General features: G+C 59.9%; 1 protein-coding gene across 1 annotated transcript; it reads left to right on the top strand.

Annotated features, from left to right (window-relative positions):
• The first annotated feature begins 12,111 nt into the window (after positions 1 to 12,111).
• On the top strand, positions 12,112 to 26,637 carry SYNPO (synaptopodin). Its single transcript, XM_058849133.1, has 5 exons — positions 12,112 to 12,532; positions 13,455 to 13,638; positions 15,078 to 15,352; positions 21,273 to 23,194; positions 24,462 to 26,637. The coding sequence occupies exons 1-5, from the start codon at positions 12,112 to 12,114 to the stop codon at positions 25,236 to 25,238; spliced, it is 3,579 nt and encodes a 1,192-aa protein (XP_058705116.1). The 3' UTR covers positions 25,239 to 26,637.
• Positions 26,638 to 26,642: the final 5 nt, after the last annotated feature.

The raw sequence follows: 26,642 nt of genomic DNA, 5'->3' as shown, positions 1-26,642 counted from the left end.
TGGAGCGCACCAGGACACACTGGCACACAAGCCTCCAAATTCTCAGCAATCAGGACTTAAGAAAATACAGAAAATACAGGCTGACCCCGAGGGCTGAGAGAAGACTGGGGGGGCAATGCTGGGCCCTCCACCTGCTTCTCATTAGCAGCAGCTTGTTCAGTTCCAGCCCCGCTCCCCATCCCACTCTGGTGAGCTTGGCGGCTCCACTATTTCCCAGTGATTTCTGCCCATCTCAAAAAGAGATCAGAGGTTTGGCTGTAGAGCATCCTTCCATCCCTCCATCCCTCCATCCCTCCATCCCTCCATCCCTCCATCCCTCCATCCCTCCATCTCTCCCTGCAGGACAGAGCAGCTCCATACCCTTGCACCCTCTGTGACCCATGCCCGTGTCCCTGGGCACTGTCCCTGACCCGAGGAGGGGTGTTTGGGCTGTCCCTGTCGCTGTCCTCATGCCTGCCCTGACCCGTGGGACAGCAGGGACTGTGTTTTTGGGTGGTGGAGGTCAGTGGGGTCAGCCGGCGCATGGGCCCCGCTTGCCGAGCCGAACAAAGGGGCTTTCTTTAGGCTGGGGCTCGGGGTGAGCACGACCCGTCTGGAAGCGAAGCCGCCTGCGTCAGAGGCAGACAGCGGCGGGATGGGGGGGTCTTCCAGAGGGCAGGAAAAGCAGCAGCAGTGGGGCTGCACTGGAGTCCACAGGGAGCTGCCACTGGGCACTTTGGAGACGAGAGCCTGGCACCCTCATGCCCACATCCCCCGGCAGAAGGATGCCGGGTGCCCGGAGCCCATGCACGGTCACTGTCCTCATCCCATCATGCCATCGTGGTGCTGCCAGGCTGCCGAGTGCCCGTCAGCTTCACAAAATACATCCAGTTTTGCCTCTGAACAGCACAGAAATGCCCCAGAGCAAGGCAAGAGTAGGCACACAGATGTCCAAGCAAAGAGTGAGACACCTGGCACCACACCAGCTTCAGCAGGTCAGTGTCGATGGCAAGTGCCAGCTCCTGGCTCCTCCCCACCGTTCCAGGCACAGCCAAAACCATCCCACAAAAGCCGACTGCGATCCACCGGCACAGCAGCAGCTCTGTGCGGCCGTGCAGGCGCTGCTGGCGCAGCCGGCCGTGCGTGTTCTGGCACCAGAATGCACATCCTACTTCCACGTGATGGATGTGGAAGAAAATGTGTTTGCCTGTGGAGAGGGGATGTGGATGGCGGGATGGGGCTGGGAGTGGGGCTGGCAGGGGAGGCAGGATGCTGGGATATGGGCCTGGCCAAGGGGGAATGCTGCCTGGAAACGGGCTCCGCTGGGCCAGGGCTGTGCCTGGGAGAAAAGCTGGTATGTAGGTGTGTTGGTGCATGAGGACATTGAGCTAGGGAGTGTGTTGAAACAGAAGGGTTTGATTTTTTTCATTTTAAATGGCATTTCTGCTCTCTTGGAGTATAAAATGAAACACTACCAAAAGGAGAAAAAAATGGGGAGGAAAAGTCATCACTAACAGTTTCTTCCCACCCTGAAAAATCCCCTTTGCAGTCACATTTTTGCTGCCTTGTTTGCTTGTTTGTTTTCAAGCCTGGACATGAAGCTGCAGCTCAGAGGCTCGTGTGTCCCTGTGCCATGGTTCTGCTGGGTGGGATGGCCTTCAGAGATCCACACGGTGGGGATGCTCCCAGTCAGGGGTGCACCAGCATGTGATATGCCAGCAGTCACATCATCCAGTGTTTGGAGGAAGGAAGAAGCCTCAGGGGTACAGCTTAGTGCCCACATGTCATGGGAAGTGCCACCAGGCACAGCTTGATCCTGCAGAGGGATGCTTGTGACCCCTGTGCCTCCAGCCATGCATCGCAGTCCTCAGCAGGAGCAAGACCACGGTCAGTAAGGGCCAGGAAATTTGTTCCAAGGAGGACTCATGCAGGATTTGCTTTTGCATCTGTAAATCCAAACAGCAGCTGGTCTGTGGGCCAGCTTTCTTGAGAAGAATGCTTCCAGCCACATGGGGCTCTGGGGCTTCCCCCTGGCCTCCCCACGGGTGCAGCCACAGGCAAGGGATGCAGATCCTGGAGGTGCAAAGACACATGGGGACAGCCTAGCACAGCCCATGCTCCTGCCTGGCCCTGGGAAGCAGTCAAGAAGGGTTTGGATCCATATCTTTTCTCTCATAGAATTTGCACCTCATGTTCCCACTTTTTATTCTCTCTGGCAGCATTTGGTTTAATTTATGTTGAAGCCTGCAGGGTGAGGTGGCTGGAGCTATCCCAGCCACAGCCACTGCTATTCTGCACTGGGCACAACGTCCCCTGTGTAGGTCTGGACCCTTTCTTAGTGCAAGGGGCACCCAGGGGTGCAGATGCCAAGTCCTCCCCAGACCTGGGAGGGTGCTGGGAGAGTCTGCTGCAAGCATTGCCCAGTCTCCACATCTCCTCAGCTCCCTGCCAGCTCCGGGAGCACTCTGAGCCCCAGACCCTGCTGATTAGAGACATTTAACATTCCTCCCAATGCCAAAGGGATCTTTTATCAGCGGGGTTTTTTTCCTGCAGACTATTTTCTTTTCATGAAAACATTAAATGGCCTGAGAGATAAGGAACAAATTTATAGCAGTTCACACCGAATCAGCCAAGACACTGGCAAGGAAAAAATGCCTTCCCTCCTGCTACCCGCCTTCCCTCGCACGCTCCCCACCCCGGCCGCTTCCTCTCATTCTCTCCAAATTCTACAGACTCCCACGACAAGCTTGGCCAGCCCATCCCAGCTCTTCCTGCCCCACGGCAGGGCATGGTGCAAGGTCACCCACTGAGCCAGGGGATTTGGCACAAGGAGGTGCTGGCACAGTCCCATACATCATCTCCCTGGGATGCTGCTGGGGGCTGATTGCATCCCAGGGCGATGCAGCCTTGTGTCCAGCAGCCCTGGATGTGAGGATAGGATCCTGGACACACACTCCCTCCTGGCATGAGGATGGATTCGGTCTGTGCGAAGGCTTGCCTTAAAAACGAGCCAGTCTAAATCTGGGTGGGTGTTAACTGTGGGTCTGGGTGAGACCTGTCAGCCCCCCCTTCCCTTCCCCAATAAAGCATCCCTTGTTCCATCCCTGCTGCTGGGAGCTGCTCAGCAAACCAGTCCCGGGGCTCACAGAACTGTAATGTTTAAGTTACCAAAATCTGCAATAAATTTTCCTAGCAGCCCCCAATCATCTGGCCCCCGTCCGCCAGCGCTGCCGGTTTATGAGCTCTGAAGAGCTATAAAGGCCTTTTACTGGCTGTGTTTTTTATTTCAAATTAGAGTGTGACTGGATAAACACTGGACAAAGTAAGGATTTACAGGGCATCCTGCACAGTGCAGGGCTGGGGGCTCAGGGACAAGTGGAGCTCCATGGGATGGACAACATGTCCCTTCACCCTGGGTGAGTGGGCTCATGCCTTCCTTCCCCTGGCTGCCCAAAACCACGAGGGCTGGTGAAGGGGAACCCACTTTGGGAGCCCTCATGGGTGCCAGTCAGGGGGTGGGCATCAGTGAAAAGCCCAGTGCTGAGGAATCCACCCAACCTGGTGAAAACAGAGCACAGACGTGGCCCCCTCCATCTCAGACCTTGCTTGGAGTTTTGCCACCAGTTGATGTCCTCTCCTGCCCAGAAGGGCAAAGCCAACATCTCTTCTATGGGAATAAGGGAAGGATGCAGTGCCAAGGCCCCCAGATGTCCCCATCCCACACTGAGGTGGCTGGTGGGGGCTGCAGGGGACAGCCACTGTCTGTGCTCAGGGCCTGGAGATGTCCTTTCCCTACTTGTGAAGATGGTGTCACCCATTTTACTGGCACCATGGTCTGTCCCCAGGCACCACGAGGGGAGACAGAAGGGAGAAAATGGGTAAACAACAGGAGGATATTCCATGTGGGTATTTCCCAGCCCTTCCCTGTCAGCACCTTGCCTGCTTGCTGCTCCAGAGATGCTCTTGTGTCCTTGGGATTCGGGCAGAGAGGGGACGTGCCACCAGCCCTCCTCAGCCTCTCTCTGCCACTGTTAGTCACAGTTCCATGGGACTTAAAGGCTCTGCCATGTCCCAGGACAGGAGGGATGTTTGGGGTCTCAGACCCCCAGGAATGGTGGGGTTAGTTTCCCCCACTTCACAGCATGTCCAAAAAACAGGGAAAGGGACACTCCTTTCTTGGACTTGAGTTTGGGGGTTTGGTTGCTCTTTTGGGGGGACAAAACCATGGAGGGTGTGATCCTGGGTGAAGCAGAGCCATTTTCCAGGCTGTAATTTCGGGTGTCCCCGCTTCCAGAGAGGGGTGCCAGGGCAAAGGGGTGTCTTGCTGCAGCCTGCAGCCCCCCAGGACAGGCACTGTGCCCCGAGCTGAGAGCAGGGCTGTGCTCTCAGCTGCCGCGAGCGCTTGAAGAATATAGGTGGTTAATGCCTTCAGCATGTATGAAATATCCCATATGCTGGGAAACAAAAGGGGCTCTGTGCTATTAAAGTTTCATTTCCCCCCTCCCCTCCTCCCTCCCCTCTCCCCCGTTCTCTCTGCCCTGCGCGCTGGAGCAGAGCAGGCGAGGAGCCCCGGGCGCTGCCGGCCGCAGCTCCCGGCCGGGACCCCGGGGTCCGGGCACAGCGGGGGCAGCGAGGACGTGACCTCCTCCGGGCTTAGCTGGAGCACATGGAAAGCAGCCAGCTTTACTTCCCCACGGCAGAGAAGGGGAAGGGAAAGAGGTGAGCGCGGCGAGTGCGAGCATCCCTGGGCTCACCAGAGGTGCCCTGGGCTCCGTGGCCATGCCAGCAGGATGCTGGCTGGGCACGGCTCTCGGTGACCGTGGGGACTGAGCGGTGTCACAGGAGACGAACATGGTGGAGGGGGCTCCCGGCAGAGCGGAGGGTGGAGGTGAGCTTCCCTGGAGAGCTTTTCTCACGATGGGTGTCTCCCGGCTCCTCTGTCCTGCCCAGAATGAGGTGCCCCCTGCCAGCGTCCAGCCTGTGCTTGGCTGGGTGAGCTGGGCGCTGAAGGGGGAGCAGCGCTTTCCCTCAGGACCCTCCGGAGCTGTTGGGGAAAGGATGAGCTCTGGAGAGGGGAAAGGAGGCGGGGGAAGAAGAGGGAGAGGAACGAGAGCCAGGCGACTTGAGGGCAGCAAAACCAGCCCTGCGCCCTGGGGGCACCCTGGAACCTCATTGGTGTCCCAGCCCTTCCTTGTGGTCAGACTCCCAGGGTTTCATGGGGTTTGGCTCCAGCAGCCCCTAGGGCTGCCGGCACAGGTCCCCCGGGCTCCTGAAGGGGTTAAGAGACGAGAGGAAAAGCAGAGAAAGAAAAACAGAGTGTCGGGAGAGAGCAGCTCGGTCAGGGGCTGTTTGCACTGGCTTGGAAGTGTCCTCGGCATGTTTATTCCTACTGCACAAGCGGTTCTGCCAGGAGGAGAGCTAGACTGCTGAGCACACACACACACAGAGCCCCATCCCAAAAGGCTTGGGGACCCCTCTGAGTAGTGAGGTGGTGGTCGTGCCCTGGCCTCAGGGACCCCCAGAAGCCCAGCAAGCAGCAGGGCTGCTCTCCTGCCTTGCCAGGACCGGCTGGGGTCTCAACTTGGGGAGCTACATGGGAAAGGACCTCATGTCCCAGGGCCACCAGCCTGCTGTGCTGCTGGGGCCAAGGCCTGGGAATGGGCATGTGCTGGGGTTTGGCTGCTTTCCTGGTCTGGAAAGAAAACACTCCCTTCCCCGGGATGCTCTTTGTTTCCCATGGACAGACCCGAGCGCTGCCCATGGGGCTCAGAAGGGCCAAACCCTGATCTTGTGTGCACTCCGTCACTGAGCTGTTAAAATGTCCTTTATCCTGGTCCTGGCAGTTCCCAGGCTGTGTGCATCCATCTCTACTCTCAGTTCCCATCCTGCCTGCCTGGGATCAGAGCTGGGGGCCAAGGGACTGGCCAGGGCTGCAGGTCTGAGAGGCAGCAGGGAGCTGCTCCCTGTTTCTTAGCAGCGCAGTTCTGCTCTTCAGGGAGCTCTAGGGATTCAGGGATGCCTGGAGGTGATGGGGGGCGGGAGGGGGTCACAGTGGGGAGGACAGAGCTGCTGGACTCAGCAAACCTTGGCTGAGCTGTCAGGTCTGCTACTGACCTTGGATCTTTGTGCCGGCAGGTCCCCTGTGCCCTGATCCTGACAGCCCCAGGTCATGGCCCCTCATTTGTCAGTTCAGGAGGACCTGGGCAGGGCTGTGACAATGTGACAATGGCTGTGAAATCCAGCAGTGGCTGGGCCAGCCCCCAGGATTACCTGGGAAGTTTTAAGCCTGGTTTGGACCCGAGGGGGTTGAGATGCTCAGACTGTCAGTTGTCCCAGCTCGGGCAGCCGTGAATGCTCAGAGGTTGTTTAAACTGGATTTTCAAGCCCCAGTGGGGTGTTCTGCTTAGTTGCTGTCTTGTGCTTTATATCTGCAGAGACTGAACTCCCTGGGGCCAGCTAGGCTGCAGGATTAGCCATAACTCCACTGCCAGAAAGTTCATCCCACTCATCTCATGGCTGTGGGATGAGTTCCAACCCCACTGCAGGGTGAACCCCAACACCACTGCAGATGCTGCCCTGTCCTCCCCACACAACACAGCTTTTGGCACAACCACCAGCAGGCATCTGATATCCAGGAGTGACTCCATCCTCACAGTGCTCGCCTCCAGGAGCAGGATTTTGTTTAGTGAGAGTTCCTTCATTCCTCTCCCAGGAAATGTGCACTGGTATTGCTTGGGAAATGCGTGAAGGCGCCACTGTGCCAGCCCGCCCTCCCTTCTCCCTCTGGCAGCTGCTGCTGGAGCTCTGAGGGGAAATTTGGGTGTGGGACCTGCTGTGCCAGAGAGCCGGTGGCTGCACAGCCGGGATGTTCCTGCAGCATGGGTGATGAAGGTGAGCTGCCCTGGGCAGACAGGGATGTGTGGAGCCCAAAGCTGCCAGAACCTGCCTTGCCAATCCAGCTCACTTTGCAGCCATGGTGGTGCCAGTCCTGGGGACAGCCATGCCACACTGACCAGAGCTTGATTTTTCAGTTCATCTTCTGTCTTAGACCTCTCTGGTTTTTATATTTCATTTGAGCCTTGAAAAGGCTGAGCTGCAGTTTCATCCCTGGCTTCCTGTAGTGATCTGCTGAGGCTCCAGCTGACCACCCTCTGTCCCACAGCAGGAGGGGCCAGAGGTCCCTGAGGAAGGTCACCCCACGATGACACCTTGGGCTTGCATCAGGCTGCAAGTGGGGCATGGCAAACCTGGTACTTTGCTCCCCAAAACTGCACTGAGAAGAGGGGCTTGAGGCAGCTGTAAGAGCCAGACTGGGGTTGTCACTCCCTGGAATGCAGCAGCTGGAGCTGGGGTCAGGGTTCAGGCTGAGCAAAGGGCAGGACAGGCTGGGACCTGCCCTGCGTGAGGCTGTCATACACTCAGGGCACGGGCAGCTGCCAGGATTGTCTGGTTGGGACCCCCAGGTCAGATGGGCCCCTTAGGGATGACGGGAAGGAGTAAATTCACTTCTGAGCCCAGCCAGGAGGGCAGAGAAGGAGCAGTGCTGCCTGGCTGGAGTGCAGAATCTGATGTTTGATGGACACAAATCCCTGTAGAACATCGGAGTTTCTTGGAGACTGGGGCTGGAACGTGGGCTGAGCAGTGGGAGGAGGGGAGTGGGTGTGCTGAGCACCAAAACCTGACCAAAACCCCCATGGGAATGGGGGTGGTGGAGTGGAACAGGGCTGGATTGGAACAGCTGTGCCAGGGTACAAAATCCAGCCCAGCCTGCACTGTGCTGCTCTCCAAGGAGCCAGCATCCCTTTCCTCAGCTCTCCATCCTGCTTCCCAGCCCTCCTCAGTGCCTGGGAGCCTCAGCTCCCAGGGGAGCTGCCCAGGGAGAGCTCCCTGAGCCCATAGGGACAAGCCCAAAGCTGGCGTGAGGAGCCATGCACCAGTTCAGAGGGATATGATCAGCCCACATCCAGCCCTTCCTTCCAGCGTGGGGTGGAGAGGGAGGGGACACGGTCCAGCTGGCCGGGATGCCACTGTCATCCTCCTCCTCCCTTGTTTCGCTCACTGCTTAATCACGACCGCTGCCCTGGTGCCCCGCAGCCCCCGTGGTCATCCCCAGCATTCCTTCTGCTGCCTCTCCCCAGCGGCTGTGGGCAGGGAATGAGGGCACAGGGCACCCACCTGCCGGGACCAGCTGCCCGTGTGTCCGCAGGCGGGCTGGGCTGCTGGGGACCGCAGGGGTTGCACGGGGACAGGCATTCGGGAATGTTGTTTTTTCCATCCCGGTTTCCGTCAAGGTAGTAAATCAGCGCTGCAAAAGGCTTTTGTTTTCCCCAGCACGCTGCAGACTGCTGTGCCTGCCAGCCCTGGCCTCGCCTGCAGGAGCCAGGACGTAGCCATGCCTGTCCACACTCCCAGCCTTGCTCCTCAGGGAGCCGGCATCCTTGTCATGGCAAGGGAATCGATCACATCCATCCCACGTCCCTTGCACCCCTTCCCTGGGCACTGGACCCTGACAGAGAAGGCTTCCCTCCGTCCATCCTGCACATCCCAGCTGTGCCCCTCCTGCTGCCATCCCCGTGTGGCTGTAAGCAGCCCTGCTGTCCCGTGGGAGGCTCTGGGGGTGGCACAGGTGACACCACGCTGGCCCCAGCCGTGCAGGCCTTTGGGGTTTAGCAGGGTCCTTGTGCAAGGGAGATCACCCCACAGGCGGCTCCCCCGGCACAGCTCAGCCGCACGGCCAGGTACCCAGGGAGCTGGGAGGGATATTGGATTGCAGCAGACGGGAGAGTGTCTGTGCACAGGGCGGCCAAATGCTGCTGGGTGACACCCGAGGTGTCTCCGGTGTCAGCTGGGAGGGCAGCGCTCCCTTACAGAAACACAGGGAGGGAAAGCGCCACGGGAAGAAGGCTCCACGTGGGGAAGGAAGGTGCCCGGGTCCCCCGAGGGGACATTCAGCTGCTGGCACAGGGGAGGTGTAAAGCTCCCCAGATGTATACATTGCGGCTGGGCTATTTTGGAAAGGGACTGGGCCGATCTTGTGACTGGAGCTGGGGACTGCAAGTCTGGGCAGCAGGGTCCTGCCTGAGTGACAGCGACCCGCTGCCTGACCCGGGGAAACCCGAGAGCCCCGCTGTGCTGGGGACAGCTTTCGCACCCTTCCCGGCTCGTTTCATGGTGATAAAAACCCAGCGTGGGGCAAGGATGTGGCTGAGAACAACACGGGAAAGCAGGGACAGAGCCAAAGTTTGGGTGTGAATCTGCCCCCCCGCTTCATGGCACTCCCGTGGCTGGGCCACTCAGTCCCCAGGGCTGTCCTGGAGGTGCCCCCCATTTTTTACAGCCCTGCCACCTCCTGCCCCTGCTCTGTGTCTGGGGCAGACCAGCCCAGGCACTGCAGACCCCCAGCCGGGAGCAGATGGAGACGAAGACTTTCTGCAGACCCTGTCTCCCCCGGGCTCCGCAGCCTGAATGCCAGCAACGCCTGCCAAAAATATTTGTGTGGGACGTGGAAAGTTAACTTTAGTTTTCCTTTTTTCAATAGCGGGAGGGGAGGGTGACAGGGTGTGAGAAAGGCAGGTGGGGGGGCTGTGCATCACTCGCCAGCGAGTGGGCAGGAAGAGAAGCTGAGCAAAAGGTCTCCTTGCTGCCAGATTTCAGCACTTTGTGAATTGAAGGATTTTTTGTTGTTGTTATTCCCTCCCCAGCACCATTTTGCAGCTTCCCGTAGGGAGTTGTTGCCATCAGGAAGCATGAGGAGCCTCTCAGATGGGCACGGTGAGCAGCTGCTTCTCGGGACTGTGAGTTGGGCACTGGTGCCCAGTTTAGGTGTCCTCCAGAGCTGCACCCCTGAAATGGTGCCTGAAACCACCCTCACCCCTCTTTACAGCCTTTGTTTGCAGGTGGGGGCTATCTCAGCCTGGTTTTGTGGCTGTGGCTGGTGTTGCTGTTTGTTTTTACCAGTGAAGTGATGCACCTGAGGCATATACACACATCCTACGTGGCTGGTATTCCAACAGACAGGCTCAGCCTAACAGCTTTTGCTAGAGATCCACGGTTCTCATAAATATTCCCCTCCTGTGCTGCTGGTAGAGCCCAGGAGCTGTGTCCCGGGGGGAAGGAGGCTGCTCACTGCCGTGCCCCAAGCGAGGCAGCAGATCCTGACTCAGGATTTCGGTGCTGTGGGTGGCCCTGTCCCAGCAGTGTGTCCTTGGGGAACGCCACTGCCCGGCTCTCAGCACGGCTGGGTTTGCCTGGGGAGCACCGGGGCCGTGGGCGTCGCTCCCAGGAGATGCCCGTGTGTGGAAAGCGCTCCCGAATGCAAGGGGGCGGCTCTGGGAGAGTTCTCAGGGAGGCACCAGCTCCCCCAGCAAACTGTCAAGGCGGCTCCGGTGTAGGATGGACACGAGTTGTGCTGCCCCAGAAACCGGCTCCCTAGGGATAGGGCGAGGGAATGGGAGTGGGGAGATGCAGACCCACCCTGGGAGCTTCTCTGCCGACCCAGGCTGGGCTGGGGCTATTTTTGGCAACTTTCTCTTTGTCCTCATTTGAGATAAGCCAGCTCCTTCCAGCTCCAACAACTTGCCATGTTTCTAAGGAAAGATGTGGGTGGCTTCCTGCAACTATTGAGCCCCCAAATTACGTAAAGAGGAGGGTGAAATTTCTTTTTCAGAGAGAAACATTGACATTTTCTCCTCAGGTTCTCTTTGCAAATCTGTGCTGAATAATTGCAGCAGAGAGAGGCAGGAGGAAGGATTTCAGAAAGGGCAGAAGATTTCCGTTGGGTGTTCTCCAAAAAATGCAGCCTTGTGTTTGGGAAATGCCCGAGTGCCTGCTTTCTAATCTGCCTTATTTTCCAAAATAACCTTGCTAAGCACAGGAAAAATGTTGCAGAGAAGCTGTGAGCCTCGAGGAAGCTGCAGGGTGTATTTCTGCCAGAGCTTAACCTGCGATGTTGACCTGGTGCTTTTTCTCATTTCACTAAAAAAACCTCGCAATAACTCAGGGAGGGGGTTGGGATGAGCAGAAGCCCCTTTTCCTCAGGTTGGGAAATCCATCAGGGTCCATGTGCCGTGGGTGCTGTGGATCTCTGAGGAGGCTCTTCCCCAGGACCAGCCTTGCTGTGAGCAGGGCTGGGCGATGCTGTGCGAGTGAAGGACTCACAGGAATTTCCGTACACTATAACCCATATCCTGTCCTGGGAGTGATGACATCCCCCTCTCCCAGCTGATAACTTGTCTGTGTTGGTGCGTGGGTTCGTCATCCCAGCAGGATTTATGCTTGGCAGGAGGGAAGTGGGTCTGTCTGTGCTTGTCCTGACGCCGCGTGAGTCACTCAATGGTTAAACACAGTTCAGCTGGATGCTGGAAATTTTCCTTTTTTGTTCCTGATAACCCTGAGCAACATCCTCAGGGATTTTCTTCTTCACTGAACACTCCCAGCTCCAGAGCAGTGGTGCCCCAGTGCTGAACACTAACAGGGGTGCCCACAGCCTCATCTGGGCTGGCAAAGCCAGGGGAGCCAGGGCCATGGCTGCTGTCCCCAAGGTGCTGTCACCAGGGTGAGGACAGACAGACGAGGGTGCTGGGGTGGTGAGCATGGGATGGTGAACACGGTGCTGGGGTTGGGGCATTTCCAAATGGCCTTTGCATCTCAGGGGGTCCTTCCTCATGGGAATTGTTGCTGGAGCTGGAATTCAGGCTGGGGCTGCTGAGAGCTGCTCCGATGTCTGTAGCCATCAGAAATCAGTGCAAGCACAAGCATCCTCAACATTCCTCCTTCCCCTTACACAGGTCCTTGGATGCCGGTCCTCTGCCTGGGAAAGGGAATTTCCTGCAAAATCCTCCTGGCTGGCCTGTCTCCCCTGGACACATCCCTCTATCTGGGTCTCCAGAACCTGCCTGCTCCAGTGGCATCCTGCCTGCTCTTCCTGCCTGCAAGAGTAGTAAAGCTGAGCTCACGCCTGGCACGTGGCTGCCCTCCCTCTTGTGCTGCCCATGCTCTGAGGGAGGATCCATCCCCCTGGCCATGTGGAGCTGTTTGGAAAGGACATGGAGTGCTAGTGAAGGCAATCAGTGAAGGAAGATGCTGAGGACAAGGCTCCAGCAGTTCTGTCTCCATCCCCAGCCCAGCTGCCCCATGCCTGGCGAGGTTGAGCAGCCCCCCTGTGTCCGTGGGACAGCCAAGGGGGACAGTGAGGGGGACAGTGGCTGCTGGCAGGAGAGGAGGAGCAGAGGGGGGCAGAGCTGCCATCAGCTCTGGGATGCTCCAGCCTCCGAGCCAGGTGAGCAGGAGGCACAGATGGGACTGCTGGGAGAGAGACCGAGTGGGAGCTGCCAGAGGGACCCCAGGGGGCTCAGTGGGGATGCACCACCACCCCCACTGAATGGCAGCAGCCTGACCTCGGTGGAGCAGCCTGCAGCCCCTCCCAAGTGCCCTGGCTCTGCCCCAGAGCTGCCCCCCACAGCAGACAGCCCCACGGACAACTCCAGCCAGGAGTGGAAAGTGGTGAAGATCCAACGGGTCCTCATCAACCCTGACTTTGAGCCAAGGAAAACAGGTAAGAGAAACCCCCCTTTGGCCACTGTACCCCCCACCCCCAGAAAGACACTACTGTGCTCCTGGTGAGAACACCCAGCTCTTCCCAGGGCAGGACTTCCCCTGGGTTAGAGGTCCCAGGCTTCCAGCGGAGCTGCTGGGATTAATTTAGCTTGAGATGATCTCTCTGGCCTTAAAAATAAGGAGGAATCTGTGGCTTTTCTCGGGAGGGGGGTGGGAAGGCAGCAGGCGGGTTCCCACTGTCTCCAGGAACTCAACCCATCCCTAAGTTGGGCATAAACAGGATGGAATTCCCAGTCCTCACCCTGGCCATGGGGCCTGGTGGGATCGTGCCCAAGAGTGATCAGGACCAGCTCCTGTGGCACTGTCTGGGACAGGGACACCTCTCCTCCATTGATTGGGGTTGGCCAAGGCTCCCTCACGTGGCTTTGGGCCATTTTTGTCAGCCCCTGGTTTAAAAACTAAGCACTTTATTTCAGTCTGGTTGCTTGCTACAATGCTCTCTGCCACTGCCTCCCTTCATGGCCCTGTGCCACAGCTATTCCTCTCCGCCCATGACTGTCCCTTCAGCCATAGTGACACAAACACAGGTTCATATTTAGGGTGACTGCCTGGACTGCCCCACCTCCCTGTGGGAGATGCTCCCACAGAACCCATCCTCTTACAGGCATTGCACCCATTTTTAAATCCCTCTTCCACGCTCCTTTCTATTTTCCTCCTGCCCAGCTGTTATCTCAGCTGCCACACAGGGCCAAGGCAGGTGTGTCCCTGTCCTCACAGGACGGCATTATCAGATGCTGCTGCCCAGCTCAGAGCCTGGTTCTCCCAAGGCAGCCCCCAGGACTGGGTGGGATGTGGTGGGACCGACTGGGGATGCTTGACATGAACCCGGTGTCCAGAATGCGCTCCCTGCCTTTTTGCAGTGTCAGACATCCTCAAAACCAGCGGCTCCTGGATGGGACACAGGCTGGGAAGCTCAGCCAAGCCCTTTGGCTCACAGCTGCCCCAGCAGCATCGTGTTTCAGGGCTCAGCACACAAACCAGATGGACCCAAATAGTCTTCCCATTTCTCACTGCTCCGGGATGGCAGATCTGCGGTGGGGAAAGGTCAGGCCTGACTCTGTCCGGGCTCAGCATTTTCCTAATCCCCGCCACCATCCAGCACTTTTGCTGCCAGCCTGGAATTTTAAAGTAACTCAACAGGTTTGTTGGAAAGAGTTTGTCTGTCCCGTTTCCTCCCCCTCCAAGTGAGATCACCACCAGCCACTGCCTGCAGGACCCGTCAGACTTTCCAGAGCCTCCAGGCAGGATGTCACTGAGGGTCCTGAGAGCTGGGAGCAGCTCTGGGACCTTGCAAACAGCCTGCAGGTTTGGGAAACACAGGATTGGCTCAGCGCAGGTGAGAGGAAAGGGCAGGTGCACTAGGGCTGTTCCTGCAGCAGGCTGCTTGCAGGAGCATCCCTGGGAGACGTCAGGGATTTGCTCCTCTTCTCTTTAGCTGCCATGGGGTACAGGAACCCCCACCTCTTCCAGCTTCTTCAGGAGAAGAGGGAGCATCCATCCACACCCAGAGTGGTGCAGGGCTAGCCCTGGGAGTCGGGAGCCAAACCCATGTCCCACTTTGAGCTGTGTGGACCCACCCAGGCGGGTCCCAGGTGCCCCTTTGGTCCCCATCCAGCAGCCCAAGGCCAGGCTGGTTGCTCTCGATATCCGGCACGGCGGCCCAGGCTGGTTGGCACCTCTCGGGGCAGGCTGGGGAGCACAGGAGCCCCGGGTAGAGGCAGTGGCTGGGAGATGCAGGAGGCAGGACTGGTTTCTCTGTCTGGTGTGCAAATAAATGGAAGGTTTCACTCCCTGGGGGCTGCAGAGCCAGCGCCAGGTTCCCTCAAAAACCAGGAAAGCACAAAAAAGCACAGAGGGGCAGGAAGAAAGGAAATTAGAAAGGCAAAAATCAAGCCAAGAGCCCATCCTGAGGTGTGGACGGGCATGGGAAGGGGGTGAGGCTGTTCTCACCTGCAGCCAGAGAGCTCTGCAGCCCCAGCCGGGTGGTGGAGGTGGGAGGTGATGCTGGCTCCCCAGGGATCATCAGTTTGCCCTGGACTGCGTTTCCCTTGTGACTGGGAGCAGACCAGCCCTGGCAGAAGGGATTCAATACTGTTTCCAAGAGGTCTCCAGAGCATTGGCACTCGGGCTGGGTTTTTTTCTCTGGGTTTTTGCCTCTGGATTTTTGCCTCCCCCCAAGTGCCTGAAAACTTTAGGCACTGGGGAAACCTGCGGAAAGGGGAGGCCCCACACCCCCAGCAGTGTCTGAAACGTAAGGTGCTGCGAGGGGGAGGAGTGAAACAGGGTGAAGGGCTGGGTAAGGGGATGCTCAGGACTGTTAAGGTGAATGTACAGGGCTGGGAGAGAGAGATGCCCCAGAATGGGATAAGGGGATGCCCTGGACTGGGAAGGGGATGCGGAGAGCTGGGTAAGGGGATGCCCCGGGCTGGGTAAGGCGATGTCCAGGCTTCTCCCGCCCCTCAGCGGGCTCAGGGCTGACCCAGCCGGGACGAGAAGCGGCGGAGCAGGAACGTCGGGGTCGGCGGGGCGGCTGCCAGAGTGGCCGGGCGGGGAGGGACCCGTCCCGTGCTCTCGGTCGGTCTGTCGGGGCGGGCAGGGGCAGTGCCGGCAGGACCCGCCACCCCCCGGCCCCGGCCCCCGCCCGCCGCCCCCCCGGGCCCGCTCCGAGGGCGGAGCTGCCGCAACTTTCCTGCCCGCCGCCTCCTCCCCGGTGCAGTCGGGCTGCGCGGGGAGGCGGCACCGGCACCCGGCACCGCGGGTACGGTCGGGCTGGAGGGGTACGGAGCGCAGGGAGCGGGGGGCTCCGGGGGGTGCCAGTGCAGAGTGGCGGGGGAAGGAGGCTGTGTGGGCACGCAGAGGGGAGTGCAGCCGGGTGTTGGGGTGTCCGGGTGCCGGGGGCTGGCGGTGCGGGGGGTGCACAGGGGTCCGGGGTGCAGCGCGGGGGGCCGGGAGTGCATGCACAGAAGTACCGTGGGTGCGACGGTGGGCGAGGGGTGGGCGATGGGGCGCACACAGCCGGGGCTGAGCGGGGTTTGGCTCCAGGAACGAGCGGGGCAGGTGTCGGTTCCCTCTGCCGGCAGCCGGGTGTCCGGTGTGGGGCGTGGGAGGCGCAGCGAGGGCACACGGTGGGGACGTGGAGGGACGCCGGGGTCCTCGGGGCTCGCAGGGTCGCACCTCCCAGCCCCGCAGAACGTCCTCCCAGGCCATGTCCCCTGCCTCAGGGACATGACCTCCCCTGGCCACGCCACCCATGCTGGGGACACGAGGTCTGTCCCTCGGCTTGGCAGCCAGCAGGATGGATCCTTTACGGATTGTGCAAGGGACAGGCAAAGGCCCCGTTTCGTTCCGCTGCCCTCCCCGCTCTGCCCACCCCACAGGGACAGTCGGAGCCATTTGACCTTCTCTGGCCAGGCCAGCGCCGCTGGCTCGGGGCACCAGCCCGGCGGGGCTGTCCCCAGGACCTTGCATGGGTGGCCGAGAGTTCCAGCAGCTTTGGGCAGAGCGGGGCTGGGACGCACTTTCCAGGCAGGATGGAATCCCTGTGGTACCCGGCCGTGGGATGGGCTGGTTCCGCCGCACTCGGGGTGGATGGGCGAGGTCTGCCCGGCTCCAGCCGCCTTTTCCAAACATAAAAGCTTGATTTTAGCCAGCTGGAGAAGGTGCTGCCTCCACCTGTGTGGTGGCAACAGCTTCTTGCCCAGTGTGGACGCATGTGGGGCTGGGGCTGCTCACTGCATCCCCCGGGAACTGGGCAGGGGCAGACAGCTCCCGTTCCAACTTAATCCCCACCGCCCCCTTCTCCTCCCCCTGTGGGAGCTGGGTGCCCCAGGACTTGCTGCTTGGAGACTGTGGGGCCATTTCAGCAGGATTTGGGTGCTGAGTGCTGAGCACGGATGTGAGACAGGAGTAGTGTGTGGAGGCAAAACAGCTCCAAATCCAGCAAAGCCCCTGCGAACAGAGCACTGGGAAAACTTGCAAGCGCAACGAATTTTCTTGCTGTGCCACATTTTGTCACTGGCAAAGGCGCCAGTGTGGAGAGGCCCAGCACACAGTGTCTGCCAGACAGGCAAGGTTGATCCCACCACAGCACCCACCACTTGAGCTGGATCTTTTTGGGGCTTCAGGGCCAGCACGGATAAGAACTTCATGAAGGTTTTGTATCTGGGGCATAGGAGGGTTGGAAGCTGGGAATGAGGCAGAAAATTGTCATCTTTCTACCCATATGTTTGAATCATATCCGTTTCTAGCTAGCTCAGCTGCCTGTCTCTGCTACCCTCTGTGTTTTCCTAGCTGCAGATTATTTGGGATAACTGGGAGCTGGAGGGAAATGTGTGCACAGGCTTAAATGTGTGTGAGTTGGTACGGGCTGCAAAAAATCCTGCACAGCTGTAGCTGGGGCAAGGGGCCAGCTTGCTACTCTGCCAAAAAACCTGCTTACATTTCCTCAGTGTCCAAAGTCCTCAGTGTTTGGGTGAAAACACTGGATCTCCTCTCCCCAGCATTGCCTTGCTGTGGATGCGCGCCGGGGTTCGTGTCAGGTGGCACAGAGCATGTCCCTCTGGAAATGGGGTTTGTCTTGGTTTCACTCTTGGTTTTGCCAGTGGGATTTTGCCAGCAAGAGACACCATCTGGGTTGACCACAGAAGTCCAAGAAATGTTTGGAAATGGGGAGAAGTGCCTGCTGGTTATGGATGGTGGATGCTCTGTCAGGGGTGGTCTGGAAGGACACCCTGAGCATGGCCGAGCTGCGCTGTAGCACCGGGATGGCCGAGCATCCAGACTTGGAGCAGGCCAGGGACAGAGCCCACACTGAAGACTGGAGTCACCTGCCAGCTCTGACTCCAAGATTTCACATGACCTGTTGCACCCTGCAGGTCCCATAAGGAGTTGGGTGCCTCTCACCCTCTGCATACAAGGACTTCTCACCAGGCACAGCTTCCAAGTCACTGTTGTCCTTCCTGTGACACCCCAGCCATATCAAGACCATCAGCTTTCAGTGAATTTGTCAGTTCAGTGAAACTGCAATTTAAGGCCAAATCTTCATCCCTTGTCAGCTCTCAGAGTCCATCTTAGGACAGGATGGGTCATAAGCTATGTCTGATAAATCCTTCACCTTCATTTGGGGTCAGATGGTGATTCCAGCCTTCCCTGGCTGGATTTCAAACATCCTGCTTTAGCACTCTTCAGGGGAATCCATCCTTTGCATGGAAAGCTGAGATGGAAGGAATTTTTTTCCCCCATCTGTCCAGGAAGTGAGAGCAAAAAAAATGCCTTTCATCACCTTCGTCATCCTTGCTCTGGAGGAGAGAGCACTGTACATGCCGTGGGAAGGATGACTGACAGCTCGGCAAGAAGCTGTTAAGCCCTGCACTTGAGGGATGTTCAGGAAGTCACCCCTGGAGCAACGGAAAACCTACAGAGCTAGTGCCTATATAAATCTATAGATAGAGATCTATAGGCTTCTGTGGCCAGAGCTGAAATGTGTTAAACCAGAATAGCATTTGGAGCTGCTCCTGTGTGCCAGGACTCTGGCAGTTCCGTGGGCACAGGAAGCACAGGGAGCAGCTCCTTCCCCAGCAACCCTGGATCACAGGGGAGGGCCCAGTGAGGGCACCTGGCAGTGGAGAGGGCTGGGGGGGGCTCGGTGTCTTGGAAGAACTTGGGACATTTGGAGAGAGGAGATGCTTCCTTCCTGAAGGACAGTGTCATGGCAAGCCAGTGTATGGTGTGGGGAGGGAGGGAAGGAGGGAGGGAGGGAGGGAGGGAGGGAGGGAGGGAGGGAGGGAGGGAGGGAGGGAGGGAGGGAGGGAGGGAGGGAGGGAGGGAGGGAGGGAGGGAGGGAGGGAGGGAAGGAGGGAAGGAGGGAAGGAGGGAAGGAGGGAAGGAGGGAAGGAAGGAAGGAAGGAAGGAAGGAAGGAAGGAAGGAAGGAAGGAAGGAAGGAAGGAAGGAAGGAAGGAAGGAAGGAAGGAAGGAAGGAAGGAAGGAAGGAAGGAAGGAAGGAAGGAAGGAAGGAAGGAAGGAAGGAAGGAAGGAAGGAAGGAAGGAAGGAAGGAAGGAAGGACTTCACCCACTGGCTTTTAGACTTGGCTCAGGGTATTGGGTGGAAACCAGTTCCCAGTGCCCTTGGACACATGTAGTTTTACTTTTGCCTCTTCCCTGTGCTGCTTTCAGCCCCACACCCCCTTTCCTCCTCCTCCTCAGCACCCGGGCATTCTCAGTGCATTCAGTTCCCTCCTGCCTGCCTGGGGCTGGGGAAAAGGACCAACCAGAGCCCACCTGGGGCTGCCAGCTGGCAGGAGATGGCACAAAAGGATGATGGAATGTTCCCTGTGGCTGGGATGAGAGTGAATGGTGAAGAAACTGCCCCAGGTGGCAGAATCCCTCCAGACACCATGGCAGACAGATAAAGGCCCTTGCACTGGATGAATAACCTCATCCCATGGCTCAGGCTGCAGCAATTTCCTCTGGACTGCCACAGGCTTCAATGCTCTTCATCTGTGTCATAAAAATCGGATGTGGAGAGCAATTCTTACCCTCAGCATCCCAAGTAATATCCTGAGGGATTCATTTCCAGTGGACCCCGGTGGGCCAGCCCAGGACCGCTGGGTGCTGGGCAGGCAGGGGCACAGGGGCTGCTGGAAGACTGAAGGGGATGGATATGGATGGAAGTGGATTCCAGGCAGGGGATTTTAGGTGAGGGAGTCCACCCTGCAGCAAACCCTGGCCTGGAGTGATGCCCATGCCTGTGGTGGCAGCAAGGGGTGGAGACACCCAGGGGCAAAATCCCGGTGGGCAAATCCCAGCATTGGTGCCGGCTACGTGGGGGTGTATCTGGTGGCTTGTCCAAGCAGGAACGGGCTGGCCAAGAGCTGAGTCATCCCTCCAGCACGGAGGAGATCCCCCAGGGCCCCTCGTTTGCTGTTAAAAGGCAGTAGCAAGAGCAAGAGGCTGCGAAATGGCTCCGCCGAGAGCTCGGCTTCTTAGGCAGCCCCGGCCTCGGAGGAGGCGGGGATGCTCCGCTCGGAGCACGAAACCGGCAGACATCTGGAGCCTGTGGCTTGTTTCTCAACGGCTCCTTGGCCGCGTTTCTCCTCCGTTTCGGAGATAAAGGCGGCGAGGGTGACCCGGCGGAGCGGGAGCCGCGGTGCTGGCCGCTCTCCAGGCAGCCCGGCCGGAGGAAGAGCGGCCCCGCTCTGTGCCGCCGCCAAAGCAAATAGGAGCGGGCCCTTAAACAATGCTGGCTGCGAACCGGGGGGGCCCGGCCGCCGGCGTCGCCGCTGCCGACGGGCTCCTGGGCTCCGGGAGAGTTTCCACTGGCATCTCTGCCCCTTGCCCAGGCAAAACCCTCCTGCCGGGCAGCCTGAAGACTTCATCCAGGGCATCCCGCACACCTCAGCTGTGTGCAAGGACTTGCGGGGTGCTTGGGGAGGCAGGAGGGATGAAGGGCGAGGAAGAGGAGTTGCCCAGCTTCCAGCAGCCCTCCTGCTTGCCGTGGGCTTGCTGGAAGGATTTGGCTTAGTCATCCATCCCTTTCCCTCGCTGGTAGGCTGAGCCACTGCTGAAAATATCCTGGAAGACTCCCAAGCAGCACAGAAGGCAAGAAAATGAGGAACACATGAAGGAAGGGAAGACGGGAAGGGATGGGATGGGAAGGAAAGAGGAGCAGGGCTGGGAGCGGGCGGTCTTGGCCACCCACCTCCCTGCTGGGGCCAGAGCAGAGCCAGCCACCAGAGCCATCCTGGCAGTGCCTTTGGAGAGGGGCTGCGCCCTTGCTGAGTGCGGGGCTGATGCTGATGGTCGGCACTGGTGTCTGTGCCCAAGAGTGGCCTCGGCAGGGTGGGGGACACTGCCCTTTCCACGGGTGCTTTCGGGGGGGTCAGCTCATAGGAAATTGCTCACCCTGAGAAAATGCATTCCCGGCAGCTCCACATCCTTTCGATCTCAGGGAAGGGCTGGTGCCCTGACCTTTGTCCGGCACAGGAGAAGCCCAGAGGCACCGGGCTGCTCGCCGCGGGGCCCGCGCCAGGCTTTTAGCACTTTGCTTTTAGCACTTGAGTCCCGAGGCGTGAGGGTGGCTCCTCGCTGTGTCCAGCTGGGCAGCAGCTGCACAGCTTCTGTCGGCTGCTGCCATCTCGTGTTGCTCCATATACGAGTCCCCCGCCAGGGCTGCCCACCGGCCTTGCTGTGAGGTCGGGGTGGATTGTCATCCTCCCGCTGTGCCCGCGTTATGTCGGGGCTGAACGTGCCGGGATTCGGGGTGCGGGGCTGGGGGACACACGCTGGCCCCTCCACTGCCTCTTTGAGCCGGGGGCCGAAGCCATGTGAGCTGCAGCCGGAGACCTGCGAGGAGAAATTCCTTTCCCATGTGGTCAGCGCGGTGGGTGTGCAGAACCCAGCCGAAATACGGGCTGGGATGGTGGAAACGTCCTGAGTGTCACTAGGTGTCCCCTGGGCTTTCCCATGTGTCCCAACATCTTTGTGATGGCCGTGCTGGGTCCCCGTTGCCCCCGAGCTGTGTACCCTAGCCCCGGTGCATCTCTCCTGCCTTTCCCCGCCTGCTGGGGAAAGAGCTGGGATGCCGGGGGATACCTGGAGGACGGGCTGCCAATCCTGGGTGGGGAGGACTGACACCCCACTTTCCCACTGAAGCCCTAACCCCCCTCTCTCCTCTTCCCAGGTCTCTCCCGCAGTGCCAGCCTCTCGGAGAAGGAGCTGAAGGAGGCGAAGGCGCGGAGCCAGAGGATCGCAGCTCAGCTCACCACGGCTCCTGGCCCCAGCTCCAAGGGTGTTCTGCTGTTCCACCGGCGCAGGCAGCGCGTTGAGGGGCTCTCGGGGGCCGGGCATGGCGGGGGGCTGCCGCTGAGCCCCGCGGCCCAGCCTCACCAAGGGGTCATGGAGGAGAGCCAAGGGCAGGGGATGAAGCCGGAGCCTGCCCAGCCTGGCAATCCAGGAGAAGGGATGCTGGCAAACGCCTCCCCGTGCCAGGAGCTTCCTGCTGAAGCCCAGCAGATCCCACTCAGCGTTTACCTGAAGGAGAACATGGCATCGGCTGCCACCAATGGTGTGCAGGAGCGCTCAGCCAGCGGGCTGGAGAGAGGGGTGGAGGGGCTCGGAAATGCAGGAGTCCCTGCGGGGCCGAACACAGCGGCGCTTGTGGTGGCACAGAGCCCCGGGGAGGGAAAGAACGTCAGTGTGCCCAGTGAGGTGCCCGGTGAGGTGCCTAGCGAGGTGCCCAGCGCTCCAGCAGGGACAGCCACAGCCACGGCATCGCCAGCCGGGCAGCAGCAGAATGGGACGCAGGGCCGGCAGTACTACGAGGTCCATCTCACCCTGGCCAAGCCCAAGCCTGTGAAGAACCGGACGGCCAGACCCTTCGGCACCCAGGCATCCCCCGCCAGTGCCCAGCCGGCCGAGGAGCCCCCTGCCCCCGAGCTGCCCCCACCTCCAACCTACGCAGAGACCCTCAGCAGCCCCCCACCCCTCACCCGTGTCCGCTCCCCCCCTGCCTACTCGGCCCTGTACCCCACCCAGGAGCAGAAGATGCTGCCAGATCCCCTCCTGGGCTGCGGGGTGAGCGGACCAAACCCCTTGCCCAAAACAGGGATCCTGGAGGAGTCGGCTGCCCGCAGAGCCAGCAGAAAGTCCATGTTCACCTTTGTGGAGAAGCCGAAGCTGGGCCCCAACCCCGACCTGCTGGACCTGGTTCAGAGTGCAGACAGCAGGAAGAAGCAGAAGGAGCAGAGGGAGCCCAGTGCTGAGGACGAGCCCTTTGCCCTGGGGGCTGAAGCTTCGAACTTTGTCCCCAACAATGCAGCCAGGGGTGTGCAGCACCTGCCACCAGCTGAGGATGCTCCGGCATGGTCCTCCTGCCTCAAGTCTCCCACCATCCAGCCCAAGAAGAAGCCACAGCCCAGCCACATCCTCACTGAAGCGAGAGGGAAGGGAGCTGAGCTCTTTGCCCGCCGACAATCCAGGATGGAGAAGTTCATCATTGAGGCCCCCTCCCAGCCTGAGCTGCTGCGGTCCCCATCACCCACCATGTCCCTGCCTCCCTCCTGGAAGTATGACAACAATGCTTACCTGTCACCCATGGTCTCCAGACGCCCCTCCAAGAGTCCCTGCAGGCCTTCCAAAACCCCTCCTGCATCTCTGTATGGCAGCAACCTAATGGAGAACGAGGTGTCCCAGAAGGAGCTGGAGATCTCCAAGCACCAGCCTTACCAGCTCCAGTCTTCTCTCTTCATCCTCTCCCCATCCAAGGGGCCAGCAAGGTCCATGCCCCAGGAGGTGCCTCCACCCAGACCCTCTCTTCCCGACTCCTACCCCTATCCCCAGCAAGCCTCCTGCCCGACCTCTCCATTGCCTCCTTCCCCGGTTTGGCATCCCCCCGTGATGCCCAACGCCGGCCAGACCGCTGCCAGCCCCTTCCCCAGTGCTGCCGGGGCTCTGCCCCTGACTCCCGACAGCCGTGCCAGTCCTGGAGCCCCGGCTGAGGTGCTGCTGGCCTCCCCGTGCCGCCTGCTGCCGCCCCGGGCAAAGGCAGGCTTCCAGGCACCCCGGCCCTCCTACTCCACCAGGAATGCCGGCATCGAGCCGCAGGTGTGGAAACCTTCTTTTTACTACAAGTAATGGTGGCAGAGAGAAAAACACAGGGGTGCTAGGCTGAGTCCTCCCTAACTGCTCATGGGAGTGCCAAAAGCCAAACCAACCACAAAAAAAGGAGGGGGGAAAGAAAAGAAAATAGAAAAAAGAAGTGGTTGTGAGGCTGCAGTGCTGGGACAGTGGGTCACAGGCGCTGCTGAGCCCCTGGTGCAACAGGAGCTGAGGAGTCCCGGGGAGGCAGCAGGAACTGGGCACAGAGCCTGCAGGATTCCCAAGGAGTCAGTAGGAGGCTGCCAGTCCCACAAGGCTGATCTTGCTCTTCTCTCACCTGGAAACTGTACGGAGCATCGCACCTCTGGCTCCCTCCTTTCCTCACCTCCAGCTTTTCCAGCTCTCAGAGCTGTCTGCTCCTCCGCATCCCCTCTGTCCTGTGGCTCTTCTCAGCCTCCTACCAAAGCAAACCTGGAGGGGACACGCTGCCTTTCTGCCTCACTGTGCCTGCTCCTGGCTCTTCTGTTGCTCCTTCAGGATGTCCTCGTTTGCTTCCTCACTGTGGAGGAAGAACTGCATCCCTCGGGGAATGGCAGAGTCCAGTGCTGCTGGGCCCGGGGACACCGTGGGGTCCCTGTCCCTGCGTGGGCTCAGTGCTGGAGCTGGGGTGGGCAGTCCTGTGTGGCACGGCTGGAAGCAAGGGATGTGCTGGGATGAGGAGGGTGCCAGGGCTGCTGGGTGATGTCCAGCCCAAGGCTTCATCCAGCTGTGCCTCTGCCCATGCCCTCTCACCACTTTCCCCATGGTGCCAAGTTGCCTTTTGACTGTGCTTTATTTCTCCTGCATTTTTCTTTTTCCCCCTCTTTCCGAATACACTCTCTGCGCTGTCACACGTGGCTCTTCTCTTTCCTGTGGTCTGGGGAGCAGTGCTGGCTGAGGGGTCCTGGGGCAGTGCAACAGGGGCTCCGAGCAGCCCCCAGAGGGAGACTTTAGGAAGCTGCAGGTTGTCAGAGGTCCTGGGACATATTCTGGGCAGGGATGATTACCGGTGGGCTCAGCTTGCCCCGATCTCCTTGGTGGGCGAGGGCGTGCAGGGTCAAATGCATTTTGGGGACCTCTTGCAGGGGTGCAACGCACGAGGAGACATCCCCAGCTCCTGTGGGGCTGTGCCAGCATGAATCTTACCTTGGCACCCTCCTGCCGCTGTACCCCCTGCTCTGTCCCTTCGTCCCCCCGAGTGGGGGTCACTGACCCGCTCTCTGTCCCTCTCCAGGACAGGCGCTCGTCCCTCCCTGCATCGCCCACCTGGACGCCCCGGCTGGCGCGGCGCCCGGGCAGCCTGGACGGCTGGGCCAGCCCGGCCTCGGTGCCCGAGCTGGATGAGGGACCCCCCACGTCCCCTCCGTGGAGCGAGAGGTCCCTGTCCCCGCTGCGGCAGGACGCGGACCCCCGGGCCAGCCGGCAGATGCAAGCGCGGCTCGCCAGGAACATCATCAACGCTGCCCGCAGGAAGAGCTCCTCTCCCAAAGCCGTGGGGCTGGAGAGCTCCCGGCCCTTCACCCCCATCTCTGCCGGCCCCCCCAGCCTGCCCCAGTCGCCCCGGCTGGGGCCGAGAGCGCCGGCACTGCAGGTTGCCAGCAGCGTGCTGGGGAGCCTGGGCAGCCTGGGCAGCCCCTCGCCCACCCACAAAAGCCCCCTGCGATCCCCCCGGGCAGGCAGCCCCCAGTTCTGTGCCTCCCCCGGGATGCCCCGAGCCGCCTGGGCGGAGGGTCGCCGGCTCCTGCTGTCTTCCAGCGCGTCCTCCTGCCCCGTGCCCAGGCTGTCCCCCGTCCCCAAGAGCCCCCTGCCATCCCCCGTGGTGGGCGGGCGCTCCCCGGCCAAGCGCTGCACCTCCCGGTCCCCGACGGACTCGGACGTCTCCCTCGACTCCGAAGACTCGGGGACCAAGAGCCCGGGAATCCACAGCTTCAACCTCTGTCCCCGGGGCTGGACCAGCAGCCTGCGGCTGAAGACGGGGGGTCTGCCCTCAGGGGCTCCCTGCACCTCCTAGACAAACCAGCCCCCGCCAAAAAGCCCTCTCCCTCGACCCGCCAGCCCGGGTGATGCCACCCCCTCACCCCCACCGGGAACACACCAACCCCAAAAAACTGTCCCTTCGGAGCTGCCACGGCCCCTCTGTGTGCCAGAGGGGTCAGGTGCCTTCCGCCCGCCCGCCATCCCATGGCCCCGCTCTATTTTTACCTCCCTAACCTTTCGGGGCAGGACTGCGTGCTCAGCAGAGCGGGGCAGCCGATCCCCCTCCCTCGGCAGTCCCTGCCTGCCCCATCCCGCACAGCCAGGATGGGATGGGATTGTGGTCCCCCGTGTCCCCGGCTCCCAGGTGTCATTCCGGGATGTCACTGCAGCTTTGCTTCCCTGGGGAGGCACATCTGCTGCGGGTGGGCAGCATCGACTGGATGCCATGACCAAGTTCCCTCTCCCAGCCTCTCCCAGCCTCTCCCAGCCTCTAGATTTGGCCAGTGTCAATTGAAACAAGATTTTGGAGAAGAAAATTTAATTTTTAATTCTAGTCCCCCTGTTCTTCACTGCCTTTTTTTTTAAACTTTTGACTCCTTCTCAAAGAAATTCTCCCAAATCCTTCTTTCCCTGGAGACAAAAAAGAGCCAAAGTTATTTATTGCCATGTTAAGGGGACTGTTTACAGGTGCCCTCCCACCCTGCCCAGACCATGAGGGACAGCCCCATCTTGTACCTTTCACTGTCCACATCCCCAGGTTCACCACATCCCCATCCCCACTCCGTTGGGATGCAGGCACACACAGGAACCGATGGGCGCTGTGACAGCCAGGGCAGGTGGGGAGCTGTAGGGGCTGAAGGAAATGGTAGAAGTTGCGGAGGGTTTGAAGGAGGTGTTGGCACAGAAGGTGATTCTGAGAATGTTGGTGTCCCCACACCTTGGGGCCAGTGAGACCAGCCCTGGAAAAGAGGTTGTGTTTGGGCTGCCAGGGTATATCACCATTCACGGAGCCCGTCACCCCTTCCCTTTCCCCAGGACATGCTGTTAAAGCCAGCCCACCCCTGTTCCCTGGAGCACCTCCACACTGCAGGCTGCCCCTCCTGGAACACAGCCCCCCATTCCCAGAACACATCTCCCACCCTCGCTCCAGCAGCCACCACAGCCTGCCTTCACCTCACCGCTGTATACCCCGTTCAGAAATAAACTGCCGTTATTCCACCCAGGCTGGCTCTGATCTGTCCCCAAGGTGGCCTGGGCACACATGGCACATGGCCACCTCCTGCTGCTGCTACATGTCCCCAGGGCTCAGCCCTGCTCCATGCCAAGTGACAGCTCCTGCATCTGTGTGGGTCAGCCCTGCTCCGTGCTGGGGTGATGGTGTCCTGGTCCCCAAGGGTCAGAGCGCTGCTCCGTGCCAGGATTATGGCATCCTCATCCC

The sequence above is a fragment of the Poecile atricapillus genome, chromosome 13 (genome assembly GCF_030490865.1).
Source record: "Poecile atricapillus isolate bPoeAtr1 chromosome 13, bPoeAtr1.hap1, whole genome shotgun sequence".
Lineage (NCBI taxonomy): Eukaryota > Metazoa > Chordata > Aves > Passeriformes > Paridae > Poecile > Poecile atricapillus.
Note: the sequence above shows the minus strand (reverse complement) of the source record. Positions and strands in the feature narration are given on the sequence as shown.